Source organism: Bombus vosnesenskii, unplaced genomic scaffold (assembly GCF_011952255.1).
Source record: "Bombus vosnesenskii isolate JDL3184/JDL3185 unplaced genomic scaffold, Bvos_JDL3184-5_v1.1 scf7180000013264, whole genome shotgun sequence".
Classification (NCBI taxonomy): Eukaryota; Metazoa; Arthropoda; class Insecta; order Hymenoptera; family Apidae; genus Bombus; species Bombus vosnesenskii.
The window spans coordinates 4044440-4066723 of record NW_022882924.1 but is presented as its reverse complement, the minus strand read 5'-3'; the positions used below and the strand labels follow the sequence as shown (position 1 = coordinate 4066723).

The following is a 22284-nucleotide window of genomic DNA, read 5'->3' as shown; positions in this document are numbered from 1 at the left end:
AATCGGTACCGTTTCTGAGATATCGCGCCGCCATCGAGGCCAACCGTGAGATTATTACAACGGAAAGAGACGCGTTTCTTATCGCGCTCACCAACCTGCACTCGAAACGATTCCAACTTTTCCATCGAACGCACCCCGATCCGTTTCGCAATTAACTGCGAAGTTGCTTTCTCCGAGTTTTACCGCGGCGTTCCGTTCGAACAATTTCCGCCGGACGATGTCTGTTCCCCGGCGAATCGAATAGTCGGTTCGTTCGGCTGGAGAAAACGTGCCTTTTCGTATTCGAGCGCGAGCTACTAGCGACCATCGAGCGATAAGCAAGTGAAAAAATAAACTCGAAGATCGACGAATCAACACCTTGGAAAGACGCGTGCGTGGCATATCTTTATCGGTCGGTTCGATGTATCGCGCGGAGTACCGTAACATCGGTGCCATCCACTTTCTTTTCTCGTTAGTTGTATTTTTTCTTTCGTTTCTTCCTCGTTTGCCTGTCCTTCCGTGTATCGACACCTTCCACCATCGATTTCCATCGATCAGAAATTCGTGCCGGACAACGTATACAAGGCCTGTGTATTCGTCGCAATCGTCGCAACCATAATCACCTTCACGCTTCGATTTTTCGAATCGGCGAATAATCGAAATCGCCTGTCCGCGAGTCGACGCACCTGGTACTCTGGCGAGATCGATCGCCAAGAAAGTATCACGAATCACGACCGTTCGCCTCGGTCGAGGAAAGCTTTCGTGTTCACATAAAGTGTGTCTGTACGCGCCGCTGCTTTTTGCTTGTCGATACCTCTATATATATACACACACATGTACATGTCATTGTTGCCAACAAGAAATAAAGTATAAGACCGGCGAAGGATAATCGGCTGGATCGTGTCTCGTGCCTCGTGCCTCGTTCCTCGTGCTCGGGTTTTGGGTAATATACATACATAAATGTCTCAACGTGTGAAGAGTGATAATCGTCCCTTCGTCGACGAAGATCGTCGCCCAGCGAAGCGATCAGCGGCTCCTTAACGAGGATAACGCATGTTTTTCTAACAGAGAACGCGACCTGCCAAGCTGCCTGTGGAAGCCGATCCATTCGGTCGATGAAGGATCCATGTTGAAGAATTGCCGCTGGTGCCGCACGACGTTCGAACATTTTCCCAAAGTTTGCTGACGACGCGTGGAAAACTATCGAATCCCGCCGAGTGTATCTCTTCTTTCTCGCGACGAGAGAGAAAGAGAGAGAGAGAGAGAGAGAGAGATAGAGAGAACGTTCGAACGCGATAACCTCTTCGTCGATCGACCATGGAGGGTCGAGAAAGTCTGTTCTCTCGAGCCCAATCGAGCAGAAGCTCGATTCGATCGCAAACCGAGCGGCAGAGCCTCGAAACGCCGAACGTCGCGACGACGGAGAACAAGCAACGTCAGATCGGTGGATACCGATCCGCGAACAGAGAACCGACGAGTCTCACCTCGGCCCCCGGAAGGTACGTGGCGACAGCTCGTACACCGATGGACAATTTGAAGCAGTGGGAGTTGGTGGAGCACGATCATCGTCTCCAAGTGATAGAAAAGGGAAGCATGGCGAATCCTTCGACGAAGGGTGGTGTCGTCAAACGTTCACCGAGCGTCGCTGGCAACGACGCGACATCGATCGCCGGTAAAAAGGCTGTCGCGATCGAACCGAGCCTCGAGGAGAAATTGAAGGCGTTCAAAAACTCGAACATCGTTCAACCTATCGCGGTTCGTCCTCGACGCGATGACGATTGTTCCGACAGCGACGCCAAACTTCCGGTTAAACTCGAACTGATCCTGAAACAGCGAAAAGGTTCGGGCGCAGAGAGTACGGATATGCTTCAACGATTGGAGCAGCAGGTCAAGGCCATCGAAATGGACACTCTCGCAGCCAGAACGCGCCAGTTGGAGATCAGCTCGGATTTCGAGCCAGAAATTCTATACACGGACCTTCGATACAGGGAACACGAGGATCTACTTCGAAACGTGACGGATGACGAAGCCGAGGGGTAACATTTTCTCTCTTCTCATCATACCGAAACGATAATTCTTTCGCGTATATACATGCATTCGCAACGCGCACTACTACGGTCTTCCGTCCCATTTCCATTCCTTTCTCTCTTATTTTTTGTTTTTTTTTTGTCTTTTTTTTCTACTTTCTTTTTTATCTTTTATCCATTTAGTTGTTTTTTCTCGGTTCCCTTAAATCTGTTCCGTTCTCGTTCGTTGACTCGTCCGGCAAGGCGTGACTCTGCGAGATCCGTTTCTCGCGCGTGCAACGCGTCGCGTATCGCGATCATCGACGTGTCGTTCGTTTTATGAAGCGTCGAACACGCTCGGCAATACGCCCCGTAGAGCCGGGCGAAGGCAAGCGCGACGAAGAGGCACGTCGATCTAACGCCTAAAATCGTAGAAAAAAAAAAAAAAAAAAAAGAACGACGAACGACAGAGTTAGAGAATGACCATCGATGAATTAAAACGAAAAGGGCCTCTCCGTTGCATCGAGGAGACGCGACGAGGAACTCGACGGGAAACGCTGGTGTTACAACGAAGAAAGCGACGACGAAATTGTCAAGGACAGCCTCGGACACGAGGCGAGCACAGGAAGCGGAAGTGCCCCTTCGAGCGCAGACTAGGATGGTGCAGCAAGCGCGTGCGTTCGTCGCGGCACGGGCCAACAACAACGCGAAGAAAGATCAACGGCAGCAACAACGGCGACAAACCAATGCGGTTAACAACGCGATCAAACCGTCGTCAGACATCATGCAGAAGAGTGGCATAAATGAGAAGGAGGTAGATATTGTTTATAATGGACGGCAATTAAATAGAAGTAGTAAATCCTTTGGAGAGCGGACGGAGAGAATGAGAGTGAGAGAGAGATGGTCGAGGGAAATTTCCCAATGACAAGCATTATTTCATCTTTTCTCTTTTCAAACCTTTTTCTTTTCTTTTCTTTTTCGATTTCTTTCCGTTTTAATTTTCGTTTACCGTTTTGTCTCTTCTTCGAACAACGACGTTAAATCGCAGCGAAACCCATACAGATCGAACCATCGAGTCGATAGGATAAGTGGAATGCTGATGAGCGATGTCGAGACCGATGGTCGGTCGCGTCGTCGTATCCACGTTCGGCGAACGTAGTTACAAACCCCGGCTGACCAGTCGAGTATAACGAGAGCACAGCAGCGTAAACGCATTTACATACACGCCCGGATCACCTACCTACTCAGACTCGCAGTCTGCTCCTCGTCCGTTTCAGCTAGAACGACGCGGATGGCTTGCGCGTCTACTCGCTCGTACGAGGGTGTATCGTCTAACGATCGTGAAACCCATCAAAGTCGATTTCCCACTTTTGCGTCACACGCTTTTTTACCCCGCATCCCGTTTCTTATCTTCTTTCTTCCTCGTCCCCTCTCCCCTCTTTTTTCCTCCCGACTCAGCAGATTGGAAGCGACCCGGTCCAAAATATCGAATCTCTTCACGCGTTAAGCCAGCGCTTGGCTCGCCAGTCCCTTTAAATCGTATCTCGTTGCAAACCGAGCAATACACCGAATTCCTGTCAAGTAACTCGCTCGACACGACTCGATCGTTTTCCTCTTTTTTTCCTCTTCTTTCTCTTCGCCTTTTTCTTCTTGTTCTTGTTCTTCTTGTTCTTTTTCTCCCATCGAATTAACAACGCGACGAATTCGGAAACGACGATGGTCGTCGATCGAACGCGTGATCAGCTGACGACGCGAAAACTCGGTTTCGATCGCGCGCCCCAGAGGACGGAGGTGATTCGCGAAAGTTGGTAAGAGGGGTTGTTGGTAGTCGGTACTTATTCCCGAGGTTGACGCTTGCGCAGACGTGATCATCGTCGTGCTCGTCGTCGTTGTCGCCGTTGTCGCGGCCGTCGTCGTCGTCGTCGTCGTGGTCGTCATCGTCGTGGTCGTCATCGTCGTGATCGCCATGAACTTGTTCGCCATGCTCGCGATACCGCCGGTGGTCGTGCTTGTGTTCGTGCTCGTGATTGCGGTGGTCGCATGGAGACAATCGTAGGGGAAAGCGGACAAGGAAGGAGAGCTGGGAAAGCTCGGCTATCAAGGGTGGTTCGCTTGTAGAGTAGCAGTAGGGGGTGGCGGCATTATTGATTCTCCTTTCGCATCCCTCGGCTGTGCACTTCTTTGGCCGGCAAGCGAGTCCGCTCTAACCGACGAATACGAGGGAGAAGTGAAATACGAGTCTAGTCGTCGGACGGTGACGCGACGACGAGCAAAATCTCCTTGGACGTCACGCGTCCTGTTTCGTACGTGGTATCGCGTGGCGACACCTTGGAGTCGGATCTGTCACCGACCGGAGGACGAGGATGCGTTCCGCTCGGTCCTCGCGCGACCTAACCCAGAGACGAAGGCCGCCAATTGTGATTAGTGACGTCAGACGCGTACGCGCTCGCGCTCGCGTTCGCGTTCGTGGCACGCCTCCGGGACTTTGTGTTCGAGCGTCGATCGTTGCTTTTTTCGTTTCCGTTCGAGCGCCGTTTCGATTCGTCTAACGAGTTTCGGGTCGACCGACACCGGGCAATCTACGTTTCTCGCCATCGATGTGTACGCTCCTCGCCCCTTTTTCGTTCTTCGCCGTCACCAATGCAGGAACTACTCGTCGGTGAATTCATCGAGGCGACAGTGCGAACAGCCGAGTGTGCACTTTCGCTGTTGTCGAGCGACCAATCTTGCGACGCAAACAGTGTCTGAGTGATACGTGCTGATTCGTAAACGACTGTTTCTAATATTCGTCGAGATTCGTGCACGCTTTCGGACTGGTTTTTGTGAAAGGAAACAGGAAGCTACTCGGCAATCGTTCGCGAAGATTGTTCGAACGAGACGATGTTTCGTTTCGTTTCGCTTTGGACACGCGCACGCAGTTGTATGGCTGCCGATCGCAACCGTACGAATCCCTTCCCCTCCTGTCTTTGCCACTTTCGTTGAAAGTCAACGCGAGCCGTCGTTGCCTCTCTTCTGTCCGATAACTCGAGTATCTTTTTACTACCGTTTACGAAATAGTTGGACCGGAAAAGCGCGAAAGAAAACGGATCGTGTGTGTCATTATGCGATTCTCAGGGAAGGATCCCTCGCAGAAAAGACAGAAAACAGTTTGTTCCGCTTTGACGCATCTTCCCACATCTGCGATGTCGTATACGCGCTTTATCTGGCTGATTTATGAATAAGGTGATACGGACTTGGTGCACGTCGGCTGTAAACGAAAATGGCCAGGGAAGAGTACGACGGAGAAGCGAATGTTACTCGCTCGAGCGTTCCGATCGTTGATGCCCTTTTCTTGCTAACCTCCGAAGCGGCCGAAAGCTTGTTTCGATCGAGTCGGTCGCCATAAAGGAGAAGGTGCTGCGAGCAACATCTTCTCGATTGCCGGTCGATTTTCTTTGTTTCTTTGCAACACGCCGAAGAAAAACCGATCAAACTGGCGGCCTCGAAAGTTGCTGCAGCCTCCTCTTGCAAGATGGTCACTCGTGGCCATACGCGGGTAATTGACCTTGTACAAATTATCACCTCTGCATCTTCCGAGCTATCTTCACGTTTCTTTTGCAATGCAACTTCATCGACAAATTTCTGCACAGCCTGTACGCTCGAACGCTACGATATTAGAAACGCAATTCGCATGAAGTTTCTTTAACGAGGTTCGATTAAATCCCATCGACGAGTTTCCGTCCCTGGAAATGTGAAACGTGATCGCGTGGTCGCGTGGTCGCGTGGTCGCGACACGCGAATTGCGTGCGTAAAGCTCGACGCGCTCTAGTAACAAGTCGAGCAAACTCGAGCGAATTCGAGCAAAATTCGAACTTCGCCAGCAAAGACTGATATATATATATATATATATCATATATGAGAATAGAGAAATCTCGCGTAAACGACCGAAACGTTGAGTCGGTCGGTAGAATTCAGTTTTGTCGCAGCAGCTGCAACGCCATGCGAGAATCACCACCGTCCCTCGTATTCGGTTTTAATCTAACGAGATCTACCGCGTTTATTTCAGACAGGGGATGGCGTGGGAGTGTCGAGTAGCGGTGGTCGACTCTCGTCTCGAAGTCGGACCTCGGAGGAGCCCCACATCGGCAAGTACAAATTACTCAAAACAATCGGCAAAGGTAACTTTGCCAAGGTAAAGCTTGCCAAGCACGTGCCTACCGGGAAAGAAGTGGCTATCAAAATCATCGACAAGACTCAATTAAATCCCGGTAGTCTTCAAAAGGTAAGGAATGCGTTGTTGTTGAATCGTCGTCAGAACGAAGCTATTAACGAGAAGACGTGATCGGTGTTTGTTGCGTGTTACAGCTGTTCCGCGAAGTCAGAATAATGAAGATGCTCGACCATCCGAACATAGTGAAGCTTTTCCAAGTAATCGAGACCGAGAAAACATTGTACCTGGTAATGGAGTACGCTAGTGGTGGTGAAGTTTTCGACTACTTGGTTTTGCACGGTCGAATGAAGGAGAAGGAGGCTAGAGCAAAGTTCCGGCAGATCGTCTCTGCCGTGCAATACTGCCATCAAAAGAAGATCATTCACAGGGACTTGAAGGCGGAAAACTTGCTACTCGACAGCGAGATGAACATCAAAATCGCAGATTTCGGTTTCAGCAATGAATTCACTCCGGGCAATAAGTTGGATACCTTCTGCGGTTCACCTCCTTACGCAGCACCCGAACTTTTCCAGGGTATACTTTGTCTCTCCTTTCCTCTTCTTTTCTTTCTCTTTTTTGTTTTTCTTTCGAGAGAAAGCAACGATTTCATCGATCTATTTGTTTGCCATTTAGGTAAAAAGTACGACGGGCCCGAAGTGGACGTTTGGTCGTTGGGAGTGATATTATACACATTAGTGTCCGGATCACTGCCCTTCGACGGTTCGACGCTGAGAGAACTGAGGGAACGAGTACTACGAGGAAAATATCGAATACCGTTTTACATGTCCACGGATTGCGAGAACCTGTTGAAAAAGTTTTTGGTGCTCAACCCGACGAAACGGGCCTCCCTAGAGGTAAGCGGCCCGACATGATAATCACGGCGAACGTAACGCGATCAACGGCCGCGTACAGTGTCTGCTTCTAGAGCGTTCCTATTTTTCTCTGCTTCTAGACTATTATGAAAGACAAATGGATGAACATGGGATATGACGACGATGAATTAAAACCGTACTTAGAACCTGAACCTGATTATAAAGACCACAAGAGGATAGGTGAGTCTGCCAGTATGTACATAACACTTACTATTTATTGTTTCTACATAAAATAATAAAACTGCATGATTTACGACCACCCAGTTGTCACGTCGACTAACGTCGCGTCGCATCGTGTAACGCTGCTCGGCATCGAACGTGCTATACAGTTCCGTGAACGGTATACGACTCTTTAATCAAGCAACGGTTGGTCGTAATTAAACGATTCTTGAACTCTTCGCATCGATAGGACCGTCAGACGATCTTACTACGTACGAGAGCTGGCTGTGTTTTTAATGTGTGCGCCGAACTATGCGCAATAGAGATAGTAATAGTAATAGTACTAGAAACCGTGTTAGTGACAGTAGTACTAGTAGCGGTAGTGGTAATAGCCATAGCATTATTGGTAGTAAGAGGCGTCTGTGAATGCATATTTTTCGCACAGCATAGCACCGGGCTTCTTTTGAAAATGTTTCTTTTGTATCTATAAGTGTATAAAATCGCGAAAGTGTATAAAGCCGTAGTAATGTAATGTTTCTCTTGTGTCGAATCGATCGTATTATTCTGATATCTTTAGTGGTTGTGACTATGCCGTTACACCTGTTTGTTTTAGAGGCCCTGGCTAGTATGGGGTACACGAGAAGCGAAATAGAAGATTCCTTAGGACAGGCAAAGTACGATGACGTATTCGCCACGTACTTACTCTTAGGAAGAAAGACAACCGATGTGAGTACGGAAGGAGACTCGATTTATCGAAAGTACGCGTAAGGTTAACGCGATCGATGAAGAAGTAGAAATGAAAATGATTCGTTTCGTAGCCTGAATCCGACGGCTCGCGGTCAGGCAGTTCATTGTCGCTGCGCAACATTCCACCGCAAGCTGGTTCGGGAGGCGGCGGCGGCGGCGGAGGAGGTGGCGGAAGCGGCGGAGGCACAGGTGGCGCTGTGCAGAGTCCGTCGCATAGAGGTGTTCATAGAAGTATTTCCGCTAGCAACCCAAAACCAAGTAGACGAGTCTCGTCCGGTCTTGAAACGCTTCGTAAGTAACTACCGTCAAACCTCTCGTTCCAGCCATATTCCAGATCAACGACTACCACTGTAAACTTATTTAATAACCTCTGCGTCAATCCGGATTGGACGTATCGCTTAGTAACGTATGCTACGCTATGCTGACGAACCTTAAAGACGAAGTAAATCTATCAGCTGATTAGGAGATTATCACGAAGCCTATGTAGGTAGTAGTGGCGATTCGATCATCGAACGTGTCTGTGTTTCAGCGAGAGTTCCTCTTGATTTTCAGTGTTTCCCCGTGCTAAAGGATTAGCAATTACTACGAGGATATTCGTAGGAAAACTCTTAGTAACGACCAAAGCCCACGTTGTTACGCGCGCGACTGATCCTATTCTTGTTTCGTATACGACGTTTATATTTTGCTAGGAGCAGCACCAAGTCCAGGAAACGCAACGAACCATAATCACGCGACTGCTACGACTGGTGGAACAGTGACTGGTGGCAGCGGTAGTAATTTTAAGAGACAAAATACCGTGGACGCGGCCACCATCAAGGAGAATACCGCTCGTGTTTCTGCGAGTCGACCTTCGGCTCCTAAAAACAGTCCTGGCCAATTAGATACTAGTGAGTTATTTTCGTTATCCTGTGACTTGTACCACCGTAATTCGATCGGTATCTGTTCAATTGTTTTTTGCGGCTCTGTAATTGTGTAAAGCTTCCACGAACGTGTTCTGCTTTGGATAAGATTGCCCGTGATTCGTACCCTAATCCACCAATGTTTTGATTAATTCGTTATTTATATATTGTTCGTTTCTCTTTTACCCTTTGTCTTGTTTTTACCCCTAATTCGTAAACGTTACCGCAAGGACGTATCGATGCTGTGCGCTAATTCTAGATCGTTGTAGTCCTTTACTCTCCGAGAGTAGCGAAATCACCGTGTATCGAAAGTAGTTACATTTTTTTCTTTTTTCAACCAATACATCGATCGTAACGACGTCTACGTATTCGCTTATACCGATGACAGTTACAAAGTTACGATTGTACGTGTACGTGTAATTTTAGCGTCGCATCTGCCTCTCTTTGATCCTTGCACTGAGAATTTATCACGTACGTTTCCTACCATTTATCGTTTCAACGAATAAGAAAAACAGAATTCCACGATTCTCTTTACGGATGGAAGCGGATGAGACGCTGTGCAGTGTTTTGCACGGTGCAACACGTGCGCGCCCCTCCCCAATTTTATTTGTACTCGTTGCCATGCTTGTTATAATTTAGTAAAGTACGCTGCTTTGTTTTGTGTTGAACTATATCTAATGAGGCTTGCAGTGACAATGTTCATTCTAGGCGTGGGTACAAGTCCCGGTGGTAGGGCATGGGCAGGCAAGAGCAATACGATGAACGCAGGGGTAGGTGGTGGTCGGCCTCTTACCTCACCTGCCCCTGGTTCTGTTGGTCGACGTAGTACCATCTCCTATGATCAAGCGAAAACGTCCTCCTCGTCTACCGAAAGAACCAACGACGCACCCAGGTACAGTGATATCCAATTGTTTTTCAGATCGTATTATTAAAAGGAATTCTTTTCTTTTCTCTCACGATAAATCAAAGGGCGAGAAAGATCGTAGAGTAGCCTCGATGAAACGTAGACGCTGGATCCGCGCGATCGTACGCAATATACGTTCTTCCCGCGTTCAATCGCTGTACTTGTAAAAGTAACAGCTCGATCGTTTTTCGAACGCGAGTATTCGAAAGAATCGCGAGCACGATCCAGTGTGTACGTCGATCGAACGATTAAAATTAATTTCGTTAACGCGCGCACAAACATGCGCGGCCCGTGTAATCGTATATACGTTACAGTGTTCCGTTATTGACTAAACAACAATGTTTTCGTTGTACCGACTACTAACCACGTAATAGGTGATTAACTCTTTAACTTTAACGAACAAACGTAGAAAAACCGGCCGATCGATAACAAAAAATCTGTCATGATAAGCCCCAGGGAGTTTCTTTGTTTGTTGCGTTGCTCTAGCATGTTGGCTGCTGCCTGCCAATCGTTCGTTCGCAGATCACTTTCTTTATGGCTTGACAGATCTACCGAAACAGATAGTCTAATTAAACGTGTATACATATACAAGTGCTTGCTAAAATTATACCGAATCACAGTTACATTCACATATCTCTTTACTCTGTTTTTTACCAGCGTATGTCTAGATTTATCAGCGTGTGTGTATAAAAACAGTCATTAACATCATCATACATACGTCACTGTTTATGTTTTAGCGTCACATTCCGTTCCCCTTATCGTAGAAGTTCTCGCGTGCTAATATCATTGGCAATGCCAGATAGAATTTTCATTTGTCATCCGCTCACCTCAACCTACCCTATGTATCCCCCTACTACCCATCCAACTCCCGCGTAGCACACCCTGTTCCTCTAGTTTTCAGTGAATCCGTTCGCGTCCTACGAAACATACCTACGTATCTATGTAGTACGATCAACGTAGATGAATGAACACGCGAACCAACACCCACCATCGGTTCGTTCCGTTCCTCTTCTTTCCCTTTCTTTTGTTCCTATCCTTTCGAACAGTTTCTAAAAACAGAGAAAAAAAAGAAAAAAGGAAAAGAGTTACGGGATGTCGTTTGACGTTGAAGCGATAAGGAAACATTCGCGTATCGGAATGACGTAACCTTCCGTTATGAAATTCCGATACGTGTCACCAAGAAATTCGACTACGAACGTGTAAAGAAATTCAGCGAGAATCTTAGAAACGTTTAAAGCAAGAAAAAAAAAAAAAAGAAAACGGAAAAGAAAGAAAAAAAGAAAAAGAGAAAACGAAAGAAGAAGGGGAAGAAAAGAGAGAAGCTAAAGTAAAGAGAAACGCGAGAAAGTAAACGTAACGTCGTCGCGAATAGCTATAGAAATCGTAGAAAAGTAGGGCCGGGCAGAGTGCTGATTAGTTTTGTACACAGCCTTGGCGAGGGCACTAGACCAACGCGGGGTCACACCAAGTCTGCGAGCATCAGCGCAGGTCACCGTTCCTCGAGTGGCGTACCCCCCAGCGACCATTCACTACTGGACCCTCAACCACGCAACGCCCACAACTCCTTACTCGCCACTGCTGACCCTCTTAGACAGAGGTACAGATCCTCAAAGCCTTATCAGCCAACCTGTATACAGTCCTCTATTAGATATGCGACAAAAGTCTAACGTACCGCTCTACCGGTCACACCGATTGCATCGTTCTACCACGAATCTTTGTACATTTTAAATTCAAAGGGATCGCTTAAAGTTTAAGTATACGATTTCAAATTCCACTCAAGAGATTCGATCCGGATCGGTCATCGAAGGCCATCGAACCTGTTCCATATGGAAAAACTCGTTCATCGCCGACCCTAAACGATTTCAACGAGGCACGGCAGAATTTTACGTTAGACTATTGGAGCACACTGTAACTGCAAAAGATATTCGAGTACATTCTTTTCATTCGTTCATATTTTACATATTTATTTCCTTCTTGGGCCACTAACTCTCTTAGGGCAACTAGAACTTGTGTGTGGCGCGTTCGTGCTTCGAAAGAAACGTAGAAATTGCACAACGTCTTGTTCGCGATGCAAATCGGCCCTCGTAGGTTCGTCCTAGGACAGTTTCTGGTCATTTATTCGTAATCACCTTTGTTTTATCTAATTTCTGTTTCTAATTTGCATGAGTATCGTCGTTGTTAGTTATCTACTAGCGATCATCGGCTTTGGTCACCGGTTTCTCATTTATCCAAACTACCTTGTTTCTCGCACATAATTCTGCGCCTACGACTACAATCACCGTGTTCACACACGAACAGCTAAACGCCATTCTGCATTTTTGCTCCAAGTTGTCTTTCGTTTTAAAATTAGCGGGTAACCATACGTTATAACACGAAACGGTTTAACGTAAGCACCGCGGCAATGCGACAATTTGCGTGTGCCTCGAGATAGCAACGCGCGTGACAGCATACGCCTCGGCGTAATGAAAAGAATATCGCAACGTAACGTCGGAATCGTCGAGTATCCAGATACGACGATCGCGACGTCGTCGTCCTATCGAATTGGCTATCGTTTCGAACGAAATTTTCCGTGCTACGTGCACGCGCGCGTACGTATCGATAACTCGGATCTTGCAAACGTGTCCAATTCTTTCTCCTCTAACCGATACGAATTTAATCGGTGTTTCGTCAATTCGATGGAGCAAATTACCTCGAAACAATCGTACGTCCTGTCGACGCATACGCAAATAGAACGCAAAACTGTATCGTTACATTTCATACCCGCCAATCATCTAACTTTCACTAGATAAACCAAACTAATTCGTTTCAAATTCCGCTTTCTTAGCTGAGACTGTCGAAGCTTGTTTTGCAAGACATACAAAGATCGCTTGTGCATTATCTACTTTTACAACTGCCCCCTTGAACCTCACGGAAGAATTCGCGTGAAAAGTGAACATTTTACTTTACATCCTATGTTTCTCTTATTTTGCATCCTTGTCTTTTGCTTGTTTTTTTGTTTGTAACCATAAGATGTACGAAACGGAAACGAGGAATCTTTCGTATCGTTTAAATGCACAAATCTCTAGCAAAAGAACCGACACGGGCAAAGCAAACATTATCGATATGTATATACATAAGTACACATGTATATACGTATTATGCACCGATAGACACGCGCGTTACCCATCGATTACGAGAATAATAATAGAAACATGATCTTTTCTCAACTAGTTTGGGTGTATCTCCAAGCAATAGACTGGCAACGCCTACAACACCGGCATTTCCGAGAAATGTTCCAAGCCGTAGCACGTTCCATTCTGGCCAGAATAGAGCTCAGCGAAATCATACTCAGGTTCGTAAGTTTCGATACATTTTTTCTTTTTTTTTTTTTTTTTTTTTTTTTTATGGTATCGATCAGAAAATTTTAATGATCTATAGATCGAAGATGATCGAGATTTCCGATATAGACGTTGTAAGCTAACAACTAAACCGTTAAGTTTATTTATCGCGTAACTTTCCATTACCATGTATAGTTGTGTTCTATGAACTTTCTAGGGTCATACGCATACACAGGACACAAATGCAATTAGTCCATTAGCGAGACCGTCCTTCTTCTCCAAGTTATCCTCGAGGTTCTCCAAACGGTAAGTTTTGCCGATTCGTTATACGTACATACATTGAAAAAAAAAAGACAGAAAAAAAAAAACGGTTTCTCGTATTCGACAGCATGCTAGTACATGTACCACTGTAAAGTACCACCGTTCGTCCACAAATATATCTTTAGCTTACGATCGAAGTTCGGCCAAGTGTCTAATCGTAAAATTTCGATGGACGACAATCGATCAACCTTGTACGATAAACGATGAAATTCTTTTCGGAAATGCAAATTTTTCACCGTTCCGCGTACCGAACGAATCGCGCTCGACCACGCTCCGATTTGAAAAACGTTCTTTCTTCGTGAAATGGAAGGAGAACAAGTAAACGTAAAGTTGTAGTAGAAGTAACGTAAAAGTAAAAGAAAGAAAAGAAGAAGAAGAAACGGCGGCAGAAGAAGAGAAGGAGAGAGAGAAAAAAGATAGTCCATGAACGAAAAGAAAGAGACAAAACGAGAAAATGGTGTACGTACGATACGTTCGATTCTGATTCGCGAGCCAGGCGTGTACTTCATTCGATCTTGTGATACGGTTGTCCGATTATAAAATCATCGCTAATGTCTATATATCGGAAAGATAAAGTTGGAAACACAAAAGCTTTTACAGTGGGCCTTTCGATGCATGCGTAGCAATTAATCCCGTGAAACGAACGATTTTTCGACTGTATTTATACTTATGATACAATAGTTTAAACGAGTCGAACCTATCGTTTTGCATGTGATATGATATTTCTGTTTTAAGGATGCACAATGACTATGTAATTCTAAAAATTTCTTATCGATACGTCAAATATTTCCGTATCGTATTTAACGTAACATTTCTATACAAGTATACGTAATATACTGCAAAAACGATATACAGTACGATCAATTAGTAACCCGATGAGCGAGCAGCGACCATTATCAGTGAAAGCGACGAAAAACGTAGCTTGTTCACGATACATCTCGTAGTTGTATTTGTTTCTACGCCGTTTTCGCCGTTTCTTTATCCCATAAGCATCTGCTTCTCAGGTTTCTATAGCACCCTTTTAGTTCGACTCTACTATCTTCGTTAACCGATTGTTACACACACACACAAGCAAACAAGCGAACAAACAAACAAACAAACAAACAAACACACAGGCGCACAAAGACTGAAACGTACATACATACGCAATACATATACGCACACACCTTGACAATGACCGTTCTAATTCTCATCTATCTTTATCTATCTACCTGTTTCCCCCTTCGATTCCTGTCTCGTTTTCCTATATAAGAATATAATTCGTTAACCGAGAAGAAAAGCATCAAGAACAATTATAGGAAAAACGTATTCGTCGTCCGTCCGTTCTGTGTCCTTCATAGCGAACGTACCGTTATCGTGTCTGCTTAATGTTCGAACGTTCCTATTTACGAAAGAAAATCCTGAGAATTCATCGACGATAGTAATACCGCTTGGCCAGCTCGAGTTCAGGCCACCTCGCATACTCATTGTGCATCCCTTTTTGACTCGACTGTAGCGAGGCATATCCTTGACTTAGTACTTTACCTATACTTTATATATGGAACCTTGATTTTGTCGCATACAACAATCATTACAATAATCGGAAAAAGTGAAAATGCGTGTTGTTATATTGGTACGCGTAGAATAGAGGTAGAGTAGAGGGATAAAGCGTAGGCGATAAAACGGTTCGAAGCGAGGACCCAAGGCCACAGAATAACGAGAGCAATGCAGCTTGTTCGTCTCACCGTCAACATCTTTTCTACTTTCACGATATGGTCACTGTACGCATCGTCGATACGTACTATAGACACAACTGTTCGATCAAACCGAAAATTCTGTCCGATTTGCCGACACAGCATAATAGCCATTGGTGCATCGCTCAAATTCTTCACACTTGGATTAATGTTTACCGGTGTATTGTATGCTACAGGACATGAACCGATTAAATCTTGACATCGCTCGAGCTTCGTCAAACGATGGCCGTAGAGACGCGCAAAACTTAACGACCGATGCGCGCGACAGAAATTCGCGCGAACGCAGCAAGACCAGCGAGCCGAGCGCGTCGCGTTCTATCGGCCTGAAACAATGGTAACAGCATCCGTGTTACCGGCTCAACGATCCACGGATGTCGGAATGCGTTTGACCAACGAACGAGACAGTACGAAACGAAAAGAAAAGAAAAAAGGAAACGGAAGAGGAAAGAAGAGAAGAGGAGAAAAGGGAAGAGAAGAGAGCAAAGAAAAGAAATAACGTGTTCCGTCTCTCGCTCCGTTATTCTGTGGTGTATCGTCAAGCTTTTCAGAGTCGACAGATCGTTGTCGTTGATTATAAAAGAAAAGTTCTTACGATATTGTTACCGTTAGGCGCACGGAGTGCGACATTCTCGCGTTCATCCTATAACGATCCTTCGGAACGCGAAGTGTCTTCCTGACGCGCGACGATCCAACAATCCGTTGCTGTCGCTGTTTTGTCGTCACCATCGTCACTACCGTCGTCGTCATCGTTACCGTCACTGTCGCAGCCGTCGTCGCCGCAACTGCCAGCCCGCAGCCTTATCCCCTTAGACTTAGCATTGAAAATCGTGCCTTTCCTGATTCAGCCTGCCAGCTATAGTGAACGTGCACTTTCATGCCGCTCATCTTTTAAAGACGTACCTATCTATACATAATCTCTTTCTATTTTTATACGTATATTCATCGCGTCGTACGTCAGCTTCGTTTTACCTTCTTCGTCCTAAAATAACCGTAACGAACGTCGGCCACTCATCGTCGATAATTCATCGATCTTTCGTCGATCTTTCGTCGATCTTTCGTCGATCTTTCGTCGATCTTTCGTCGATCTGGTTCATGCGAATCGATCATTCCTGATCTTGTTGAATAACCCGATCCTTTGAACGCTTTTCAACGGTTTACTTGATCGAACAGACTAATCCACTTTTGTACGTAACGCGTAGCGCTCGCGAGTAGTCGCGGTACGATGTGCTCGTTCGTCCGCCTGTCCAGTTTTCCTGTCTTTAGTCTCGTGGCAAACTGACAAAGGAGCGACGAAAAGAAGAAGAAGAAAGCAGGAGAAAGAGAGAGACAGAGAGAGAAAGAAAGAGAGAGAGAGAGAGAGAGAAGATGGAATGGAAAAAGGAAGGAAAGAGAGTTACGTTGGAAAAATAGGAGAAGGAAAAAGAATTGTCAGACCTAAAGGGGAAATAGGGTAAAGACGAGATGGAGTATTTCGCGCGTACCGTGATCTTAAGTCGCGCGTGGCACGTGGCACACCGTTACTCGCTATCGTTGCCAATTTCCGTTTCCATTTTCGTTTCACTTCTTGTTTTCGTTTCCGATATTATTACTTTTAGCGTTATCGTTACAGTTACCGTTACCGTTACCATCATTATCGCTGTTACCGTGTTTACGATAAAAAAAAAAAGAAAAAAAAGAAAAGAAAAAAGAAGAAAAATACGCGTGAAACGATGTCGCTGCAAGCGTGACTTTTTACGCGTGGACAGTGCCAAAGTCGCACGGACAAAATATATAATCTTGACGATTCAAATCACTCGGTAAAATCCATCGTTGTCGTATTAACAATCGCGAAGAAGAAAACATGCAGGTGGTACCGCTTAATAATGTCAGCGTGTTTTTGCCTCGTTAGCCTCGCGACCTTTCCCGAAAAGTAATTGTCGTTTGTCTACTTTAGGTCCGATCAGTTGACCAGAACGTTTGTTTTACCGACGAATTCGACGTTGTCGATGAAGCGACAACGTTCGTCAATCGTCGTCCATCGCGTGAACGTTCTATAGCTTTGTTTTTGTTACCGAAAACGTACGAATACCTATCCTTTAGTCCTCGTAAAAGTGGTATAATTGTACTAACAAACGTCACACGGTTCATTTCACAACAATAATGGAGTACATGAGAATTCTTCGTACGTTGACAGGTTTTCTAAGTGAAGGCTGAAGTCTCGCCTTGTTTCCCTCGAGCCGAAATGAGAGCGAGCCGCACGCTGAATATCAAGCAACGGCAATATACAGACATTTTACCGGCACAGTAATTAAAGTCCGATCGACCGGCCGACTATAACTTCTAACATTAGCGTATTCCTATTATTTTCTTTTCTTTCTGTCTTTATTTGTCTGATGATAATTTTTACTTAGATTTTGTATCAAAGACATATATCGAGAAATGGTTAAAACTTCGTAGCGATGATACATCGTAAATTCGAGGAAATATGTTGGATATCGATAATTTTTTAAACTCGCTCGTCGATCGTTTCGCGAGCAAAATTCTCCGGAGTAGAACCACGTAATTTTATTCGTCACTTCGTTACGCCAACACGCTTCAACCATCGCTTTATTCGATCTCTTGTTATTAATCGCTCCCTTTCAAATCCGAGAGAATGGGAGAACAGCTAACACACGTTATCGCAATAATGACCGAGCGTTACGAGTTCTATCGACTCTTCGTTCTTTGTTTCTCCATTACTTATCAGTGTCTGTTCCTTTTTTCTATCGATATCCAAAATATTTGTTGCCTTACGTCGGAAATAAACGCGAATTATGTTTAAGTTTGCAATTGTTACATTTCTATTCGATACTGAAAGCAAGATAGACTCGACTGAATCATCGACTATAAGAAGATTCTTATATCGATTCTTTTCTTTAACCGAAAATGCATTTTTTTTTTTTTTTTTTATACGAATGTACATGTATGTCGCAATATACATATGCGTGTAATTTATGTAAATATATGACATATATAGTTTCATACATTTCATGATATGTAGTTTCAGTATTTGCATTCGTAAAGTATTTTGTACAGCTTCTTAACGTAACGATGAAAATAAATTATATCTCAGAAAATGGAAAAAGAACCGAGAACAATTCAATGACTCGTCGAACGTACAAGAATTCGGCGACGAATTCTCAAAGAATCGATATCAGACACGTTGCACCCGTTTATCGGCTAACAAGCAGCTTTCGCATTCGTTATTTTATATTCGTTATATTCCCTTTTTACATTTGACACTCTTATCCTATCTAACGTTCGTGCTTCGCACTCCGTTGTTACGAATCGGTCGATCCGATTCCATCGACACGCGATGCATTTTCTTACTTCTATTCCGAATCGCTACGAAACACGATGTAACGTATATCATCAAAGGCATTCCATTGTATTTTCTCCTCCGCATGCCTTTTTTTTTTTTTTTTTTAACATACTCGCCGTAACGAAACGGCAACCATCCGTTGCTCGTCGACTTATTTATCCTGGAAATTCAGATTTCCTTCAGACACCTTCGAATTTCGAATTGCAGCTCAATTCTCGAGTTCGAGTTGCGTAAACGAACAGCAAACTATTCCGTTGCGCGGATATGCATTTTCTTCCTACCGCTAAACAGTTTATTTAGCAAAGAAATATTAATAGTAATAATTACGATAACAAACTGACGAGGAAAATGAAAAGAGAAAAAGGAGAAAAAAGAGCGAAGCGACATCAGGTTTTCCATTTCTTTTGCATTAAAGCAATACGATATTGTTTCGTAATTGATCTCAATACTAAGCAAGTGCGAGGCAAAAGTGAAAGAATAAAGAAAAGGTCAAGTTTTAAAACAATGGGTTATCTCTAGCGTCCAAGAGAAACGCGACTTTTGTTAAAAGAGAAGAAAGGGGGGAAAAAGAAAGAGAAGATGTCGAAGATTTAAAACGAACAAGACTCGAACGGTTTGTTCCATATTTTTATATGCGATATTATCTTATCGCAATTGATGTAGTACGCTAGTTAGTTAATTTAGTAAAATCATATACAATTTATTTTTTATGGTAATCGCGATTTAACAGAAAATTACCTATTCTTCAAACGTCCTTTTTTTTAACGCAACAATGTTTCACGTCCGATGGTACGAATTCGTAAACTTCGAAGTCGTTTTTCCACTACGATCGATGTCATATTTTTGCGAATACCTATTTGTTTTATAACTTGTACGAGAGATACGTAAGCAAACCACAAGAACGGAGCAAACAGTATCCTATATTTAAATACGAGCGTCCTCTTTGTCAAATAATTGTCAGGTAATTGATCGTCTAAATGGTCTCGAATATTGCGTAAACCAGATCATTGTCGAAACTGCGTGCCTTCCTCTTTTCGATGTTATACATTTCATGCGTATTTTTACTATAAAAAAAAAAATAGAAAAAGAAAACGAGAAAAAGGAAAGAAAAAAGAGAAAAAGAGAACGATGAAACGAATACGAAACCTATGCACTAGTTTTTCAAGCATCGATACAAATTTCACACAGTCCGATGAAAATGCGTAATATGTACATACCGAACGATACGATAACTACCATTACTTACAAAAGAGAGAATAAGAAAGTAAAATAAAGATTTGTAATACGTTGTGGTGTAAGTGAAGAAAGAAAAGGATCATATGAGGAAAGTGGGTGCCTGATCGAGCGAACGAGCGAAAGAATGAATGAAGGCCTTGGGTGAATTTAACGATTAAAACTGCCGTAAGTCTTTTTGTTTTGTCACGAGTTTTCGTCGATCGAACGAGGTTGCCTGCTGGTATACAAAAGTATCTTTTCGCGCGTTAATTCCAACGTTTTTCTCAAATCAAAGAAACAGTTCATCGCGATTAATCATCGACCGAAAATTTCTTTTATTATTCTTTTATTATAGTTACTCTACCTAATTTGGTAATCTTCGATGTCATACGACGCGCGTTCGTATAGAATCGAAAGAAAACGTTGGGTTCCATTGAAAAATTCTTTAGATCCCGGCGATGGAAAGGAAAAATTGATAACGCATTCCCAAGATCTCCAAGTAGATTGCTAGTTTACGCGCACGGGAGAAAGATACAGGAAATGGAATTTAAGCATCTCGAATTTGTCGTGTATATTGTAATACGTATAAAGATAGGAGGGATAAAGGAACAGAGAAATGACACCAACAACGCAAGATTTTATACGCAAGATTTACCAATATAGCACATCTGTAAATGATATTAAATGCTCTTTGCTGCACTCCAGCTCTCATCCAACTGTTTAAACGTCTGGCATTTTTCTTTTCTCTTTTTTTCTTTTTTCTTGATTTTTCCCCCCCTTTCGTCGATGGATCTTTGACCGAGAACCGATCATTTTCATGGATCTATCTGAAAGGCGATTACTTTAGATCTTTACGATACGGAGGGCAGTAAATAGCTAATAGAAAGTGAATAGAAATATTATTTAAAATAATTTTAAGAAGCAATAATAGTAATAATTTCATATTAATAAATATGTTAAAACTGCCTTATACATGTGTTGTATCAATTTATTTCTCAATCCTCTATTCAAAAGCAATTCAATTATTCTACGTGTGCGTTGTACGATATATTGTTTTTGTTAAAAGCGTTGCGTGCAATTAGCTTTAGTTCGAACTGTAGATGCTCGAACGTTTGAGACAGGAAATGGACGTGGACGTATTTTTGTACCATTGACAACATGTATGACCATCGTAGACGAGTAACAAGCACTCGATTAACCTTCGTTTCTATTTATATTGCCCTGAAATGCTAGAAAAGAACGGTAATAAAATTCGTTTGACTCTTTTAATCAATGCTATCTACCGTTATAACTATCTCTGGTATAACTCGCCAATGTTTGCGATAGGTATGCGATGGTGATAGAAAGAATGGTGGTGCTTAAACGTATGAACTGAATTTGCCTGAATTTGATTTGATGATTTATCATATTTAGTATTTGCAACTACCTTTGTTTTGTTATTTCAGCCCCATGGACCCATCCGTACCTCCCAAGCACCCAGTAGTGAGGTACGTTGCTACATACCATAATACCATGGTCCACACATTCTAATTTCGTATTTTATCCATTTTGTTCTCTTCTGTTGTCTCGTTCTTTCTTTTTATCTTTCTTTTCTCACCGCTTACTACTTCTTCTCTTTCTTTCTTCTTTTTTTCTCTTTTATTTTTTTTTTCTCAAGATTTCGTTCGTTATCGCGAATCATTCGAATCTGTATCTTTACTTGGATTATTCTTTATCGACGCTTAACTGCTATGTAAATCCATACAGTCTCATTACGACGTAGAATAGAGTGACGCCTCTTTCTGTCAAGCAATGTGTTCGTTATTCGAAGAGCAATGTTTCACATGTGTATCGATAGAAAAGCACCGATGTATATACTTGAAGCATACGTATACGATACAGATGCGTTACTTGCCACGCAATAATCGTAATTGCGTACTGTATATCGTGTACCGTATACGAACCAGCCGAACGATCGGCTGGATAGACAGCAATATACATGTCATAGGAACAGAACGTTCCTCGTTCAATTTTTCATATACTCTTTCTTCTTTTCTTTCTCTTTTATCTTACAGCTGTGTGATTATTTTAACTACATTAAAATGTATTAGGTCGGATCGATTATTTTTTTTTTCCATATCTGACGATTCGATCGCGAGACGAGCAAGAAAAAAGGAAGAAAGTTTCTGTGTGTAATCGCGCCGCACGCCGATAATTCAAACGATGCGAAACGAAACGAAACGAAACGGAATGCAACGGAAGGACAAGGAAAAGAAATCGAACGTTAGAGAACCGCGATACACGCTGTTTCAAATTCGAAATCTTTGACCGTCTTTACGTATAATTGACACGTTTCTCGGGAAAATTGTTAGCTTTTTCTCCTATAGAAGTGTCGGTATGTATGCATGTGTGCACGCATGTCACGTTTTACGTTGCGTCTTTCGAATCATTCAATGATCTACGGCTTACGAAATCTTAATGCACGTGTTCCGCAACTATCGAGATCTCTGTGAACGACGAGACGGGAAATGGGAGACATGGATGCGATACGACACGAGAACGCAGAAAAAGAGCGGTAACGACAGATGAATGTTTGACGATTAATCGATACGTTTCAGTCGCTC

At 43.7% G+C, this 22284-nt stretch overlaps 1 protein-coding gene and 1 long non-coding RNA gene across 25 annotated transcripts in view; one reads left to right on the top strand and one right to left on the bottom strand.

The window, feature by feature from the left end:
- Positions 1-22284, top strand: part of LOC117235890 (serine/threonine-protein kinase MARK2-like) — a 49475-nt gene that overhangs the window by 26257 nt on the left and 934 nt on the right. For 7 of the 24 annotated variants that reach the window (XM_033498480.1, XM_033498488.1, XM_033498524.1 and 4 more), the window contains 12 exons: positions 6031-6246; positions 6330-6708; positions 6808-7028; positions 7127-7238; positions 7819-7931; positions 8024-8243; positions 8642-8839; positions 9542-9743; positions 11185-11352; positions 12966-13086; positions 13290-13378; positions 21127-21168. In XM_033498480.1, coding sequence (XP_033354371.1) covers positions 6031-6246; positions 6330-6708; positions 6808-7028; positions 7127-7238; positions 7819-7931; positions 8024-8243; positions 8642-8839; positions 9542-9743; positions 11185-11352; positions 12966-13086; positions 13290-13378; positions 21127-21168 — 2081 coding nt within the window. Of the gene's footprint in view, positions 1-1047; positions 2016-2492; positions 2800-5370; positions 5521-6030; positions 6247-6329; positions 6709-6807; positions 7029-7126; positions 7239-7818; positions 7932-8023; positions 8244-8641; positions 8840-9541; positions 9744-11184; positions 11353-12965; positions 13087-13289; positions 13379-15302; positions 16814-17299; positions 20407-21126; positions 21169-22284 lie in introns of those variants that run through there. The other 17 variants (XM_033498350.1, XM_033498359.1, XM_033498395.1 and 14 more) reach the window with 16 other exon arrangements.
- LOC117236219 lies at positions 4845-21468 on the bottom strand. The gene is made up of 3 exons (XR_004493820.1): positions 21455-21468; positions 12489-12494; positions 4845-4994 (listed from the first exon to the last, which is right to left on the bottom strand). It is a non-coding gene; the product is annotated as an uncharacterized LOC117236219 (long non-coding RNA).